At 39.7% G+C, this 5,335-nt stretch overlaps 1 protein-coding gene across 4 annotated transcripts in view; it reads right to left on the reverse strand.

Moving 5' to 3' along the window:
• The window catches only part of Me2 (malic enzyme 2), a 50,924-nt gene that overhangs the window by 8,862 nt on the left and 36,727 nt on the right, over positions 1 to 5,335 (reverse strand). For all 4 annotated transcript variants that reach the window (XM_031366008.1, XM_031366009.1, XM_031366007.1 and 1 more), the window contains exon 13: positions 4,153 to 4,255. In XM_031366008.1, coding sequence (XP_031221868.1) covers positions 4,153 to 4,255 — 103 coding nt within the window. The remainder of the gene's footprint in view (positions 1 to 4,152; positions 4,256 to 5,335) is intronic.

Here is a 5,335-nt window from a genome sequence, read left to right on the forward strand (position 1 = left end):
CCAGCAAAACTCTCAATTACCATAGATGGAGAAAACAAGATATTCCATGACAAAACCAAATTTACAGAGTATCTTTCCACAAATCCAGCCCTACAAAGGATAACAGGTGGAAAACACCAACATAAGGAGCAAAACTACACCCTAGAAGAAACAAGAAAGTAATCTTTCAACAAACCCACATAAACCTAATTCCACCTCTTACAACAAAAACAACAGGAAGTAACAATTACTTTTTCTTAATATCTTAATATGAAAATTAATATTACCAACATATCCTAATCAATTGAAATCCAAAAATGTGAGGAATTAGAAATTTGTTGACTGTTATCCAATGGTCTCTTTAATTTGGTAATTGGAGAAATAGGTCCATTACTGTACAATTCATAAACACTTTGTGCTTGTTTGTACGTGACAGTATCTTGCTGTATAGCACATAATGGTCTTGAAATCTTGCTTCTCCTATCTCAGCCTCTCTATTAGTAGTATTGTTTATTTCATGTTTTTACACTATACTATGGTTTTCAGAACAGCTTACATATTCCAAAAGTATTTATACAGCCAAAAGAAATGTAGACAATTAACTTGGGAGATGGCTTGTAAGAGAACAACAAAGAGTGAGACTGAATGCTTTGCTTGACAATTGTAACTAGTGTATCAAGTTTGAAGAGGACTTTATAAATTACTCTTTCTCTAAGTTGAATGCTTTTCCAAATCATCACAGCCAATGAACCAGATTCTTATCTTCACTTAATGTCTATGCCAACCTCCAAGCAGAACCATTGTTTACTGAAACAGTTGGTGAATGACTTTATGGATAGACCATCTAAATACACACACCATTTCATAAATGAATGTAACCTGTTCTCTGTGGGCTGAGAATAAAGTCACTCACTCAAGTCAAATAGCTTTGACCATAGCAGGAAGTCTGTATCCAAAAATCATGCCTACAATTCATTCCTTGGCACAGCAGAACTGTCAACTCTCAGCTTAGTTATGATGGAGGTAAAATCCTTTCGTGATGTGAGGGTCATTGAAGTACAGCCTTATTACGATGAAATCCAACATCTGAAAATTGTTCTTATTTTGGGCTTGTACCACAGTAAGAGCCAAGATTTTAAGCTCTACTAAATACTAAACAAAAAGGCAAACAAACAAACAAAGACTTTATATATTTATGCCCATTAAAAAAATACTAGTAGTGATGTATTATTTTAAAATATACAGTTAGTATGTTTGGAGTTATTTAAAATTCATATTGAGAAAAAGGTATGTATTTTCAGTATTGCTGGAAACAGCATCTATATAAGCCTGTTAAATTGTTGTTTTATATCAAACAACTTTTATAATACTCATTTTTACTATTATATTATTTTATAAATTTTAAAGAATATGACAAATAATGTATTGTAGGTATTGAAGGAGGGTCGCTGGGAGGAGTTGGGGTATAAAAGGGAAACAAGAATGTGATTTAATTCTATTTACTTAAAATATGTTTTTAAATGTTAACAAATTCAGATAAGTTGAAATCATGTAACTTTTTCTCATCATAATACAATAAAACTTAAATCAATTAGAAAAAAAAAGAAATTGAATTATAAAGGCCAACTCTGTTTTTCTACAAAGGAAAATAAAAAGATGCTATCAGATAAAATAAATAAATAAAACTTTTTTTTTTTTTTTAAAAAGTGAGAACCACAAGACAGGGACAATACAGGGATTTAACTACGAGCAAACATAAGACTCATATAGAAAAAGATCAGGAAGGGAAATGAGGAAAGAAAGTAAAAGTCCAGCACCCACATATGTGCTGACAAACGAAAAGAATGCCACCCAGCCACAGCCCAGCGATCATCATCCACTGCACGGGAAAACTGCCAGGACTGTGACAGAGGGAGGTGAATGAGCCAGTCCCGACTTCGGATTTCCCATCAGCACCACAGGCTGGAGGAGAGGTCTCAACAGTCTGAGAACAATGACTTTACAAATCTCACTCAAACATCCATCCAGCAAGAGAACAAACGAAGATCCTTCAGGTTTGCAAACTCACAACGTTTTCACACCCTTCGTTTCTCTGGAGAGGAGGTCTTGCTATGCAATCCTGGCAGACCTGCACTTGCTATGTGGCTTCAAACTCATGGTAATTCTCCTGCCTCAGCCTCCAAGTGCTAGGATTGGACCTGTATGGCCACACGTGGTTCTACATGTTCTTTAGAATTTTTTTTAAAAACCTTATTCAAAGATACACTCTAGAAACACAGGATAGAGTGTGGGCACTTGTGCAGAAAATGAGCTCTGAGACGCTTTACCGCAGAGATCAACAAGTGAGGACAGGAAACCGAAAGGGGCACCACACTGATTCCTGTAGACAAATGACAGCCAATGCTGCACTTACCTAGTTGACAATCTAGTTGGTGAATACTAATTATGTAATCAAGACTTTTATATAATCATAGTTTTTTGTTTGTTTGTTTTTTTTGTTTGTTTGTTTGTTTTGTTTTTTGTTTTTTCAAGACAGGGTTTCTTTGTGTAGCCCTGGCTGTCCTGGAACTCACTCTGTAGACCAGGCTGGCCTCAAACTCAGAAATCCGCCTGCCTCTGCCTCCCAAGTGTTGGGATTAGAGGCGTGCACTACCACTGCCTGGCATAATCATAGTTTTGAATACTCAATCAATCTAGACAGAGCACGGAAATTGGTAGATCACCACACACCTGCCAAAGAATTCTACAGTGTAGAAATAGCAACTGAGCATCACCAAGAGAGGAACAGGATCAAAGCTAAACAGTAACATAGTTCCTTTCTTCATTTGACAGGCTGGTGAAAACGTAATCCTTGGAACTGAAGAGACAACTCAGTGGTTCAGACAGCTTGTGTAGAACCATGAGGACCGGAGTTTGGATCCCAGGACCCATATAAAAAGCCAGGCATGGTCTTGTTTGCACTTGTACCATGGCACGGAAACAAAATCGCTGTGGTTTGCTGGCTGCCATACTGGCTGAAAGAACATGAGCTCCAGGTTCAGAAAGAGACCACACCTCAAGGAATAAGGCAGAGAGCAGTAAAGGATACACATGTCCTCCCTTGCCTCTGTGTGCACATATTCATACACACATGCACACACACCACACACATGTCCTCCTCTGCCTCTGTGTGCACACATTCATACACACATGTGCACACACACCACACACATGTCCTCCTCTGCCTCTGTGTGCACATATTCATACACACATGTGTACATACACATGTCCTCCTCTGCCTCTGTGTGCACATATTCATACACACATTTGCACACACACATGTCCTCCTCTGTCTCTGTGTGCACATATTCATACACACATCTGTACATACACATGTCCTCCTGTCTCTGTGTGCACATATTAATACACACATGTGCACACATACCACACACATGTCCTCCTCTGCCTCTGTGTGCACATATTCATACACACATGTACACACACACCTGACATGAAAATGTAAACTTCTAACAAAACCCTCTGTTGTATAAGGTAAAGCTAACGACAGGAGAACAAGGCAGACGCAGGGCCGGAGAGGGTCAGAAGGAAGGTGTGTAGCACTGCTGATGCCTCCCACTGGGAAAGCCACACCTACAGTTTACAAGGCCCACGATAAAGGGATCCATCTGCTGACTGTATCCACAAGAAAAAGGCAAATAGCGGACAGCAGTCATATTCCAGAGTGTGATGAAAAGGTATAAGAGCTGAAATCCACGGCCTTCTGTTCCTCTGTATGTTATGAAATGTGCCCTGTATTATCTCTGTAACAAAGCCTAACAGCATGATGACATTTTCAAAGAAATCAGAGCAGGTCAGAATTCCTGAATTCCTTGTTTCCCCAGACATATCACACTTCAGTCAATACTATCCGTTATGTTGACCTCAAACTCTAAAGAGCTCCATGAACACGTTTGTTTATTATTTTATGTTATCTGGATATTTTGCCTGGGTGTATGTCTCTGCTGACAAAAGTCAGACAAAGCTGCCAGCTTCCCTGGAACTGGAACCACCATGAGGGTGTGCTGGGAACCAAGCCAGGTTCTCTGGGAAACCGCTAGTGCTCTTAGTCAGTCCTCTGAAATATTCTTATGCAGTTAACGATGGACCTATGACATCTGTAATGGCGGCACTTACCTGGGAAAATATAAGCATTGTTGCCTTGGCCTGGGGTGAACACTCGCCCATCCTGGAGTCTCACCGGCTCAAACGGACTGCCACTGGCAAACAAACACCTGCCCTGTTAATGACACAAAATAGTCCCAATTTTTCTGGCCACTTATTCAGGAAAATTCATAAAAGATTAAATCTTACAGTTACATTAGACAACTAAATTACCTGGAAACAAGAAATCATTTACCACCTAACAATCCTTTAAATTCTTTTATTGAAAGGAGGCTCTCTTGAAACCCTAACACTTCTACTCTGTTTATAACAGTAAAACTGGTAATAAATAGCATCTCAAATAAGAAAGACTCCTCCACAGTGGGAAGCTCAGGAGCGAAGTGAAGACAGTGACATTAACGTGCTGCCACCTATGGAGCGTCTGTCCAGCTAGCTCTGTGTTGGCAGCTTTGTATGTGGTGTTCAGTTCATTCACTGGTCCTGAAAACCTTGTTGGATTGTTACTACCTTCTGTTCACTGCTTAAACAAACAAACAAACAAACCCACAAGTAAAGCAGAAACTAGGGATGTGATGTTCTCAAGGAGTTTGGAAACAGTGTGTATCAAGTCTGGAGCAGTTAAATTTGAATCCAGATTTTTATAACTCTAAAGCCAACAGTTTTTCCTACTATGCCATGATGTCCCCCACAGTGTATTACGCGGGGGGATGATACAACTACACCACTGTTACAGAGCACACTTGCCATGCTGCCTTGTTAAGGAAAGTCAGTCTCCCACGCGCTTTCTTTATGCAATTATATGCACACACACAGAGAGCTATGCCATGACAGTGGAGCCATCTGTATTTCCAGGATAAACCAGATACTCTGATGACTGAATGGGACTATAAGTTTAATTCATAAAAACTGTTTATATGGGCTCGAGAGATGGCTCAGTGGTTAGGAGCACTGACCACTCTTCCAGAGGTCCTGAGTTCCAATTCCCAGCAACCACATGGTGGCTCACCACCATCTGTAATGGGATCTGACACCCTCTTATGGTGTGTGTCTGAAGACAGTGACAGTGTTTTCACATATATAAAATATATAAATCTTAAAAAAAAAAACCCTGTTTATATTATTATTCCCTCTGCCTCACCAAAAGCACAAAGCAGAACAAAGCAACAGCACTCAAACAAGGTAACTTAGAGGGTGG

This window comes from Mastomys coucha, unplaced genomic scaffold (assembly GCF_008632895.1).
Source record: "Mastomys coucha isolate ucsf_1 unplaced genomic scaffold, UCSF_Mcou_1 pScaffold13, whole genome shotgun sequence".
Taxonomy (NCBI): Eukaryota; Metazoa; Chordata; class Mammalia; order Rodentia; family Muridae; genus Mastomys; species Mastomys coucha.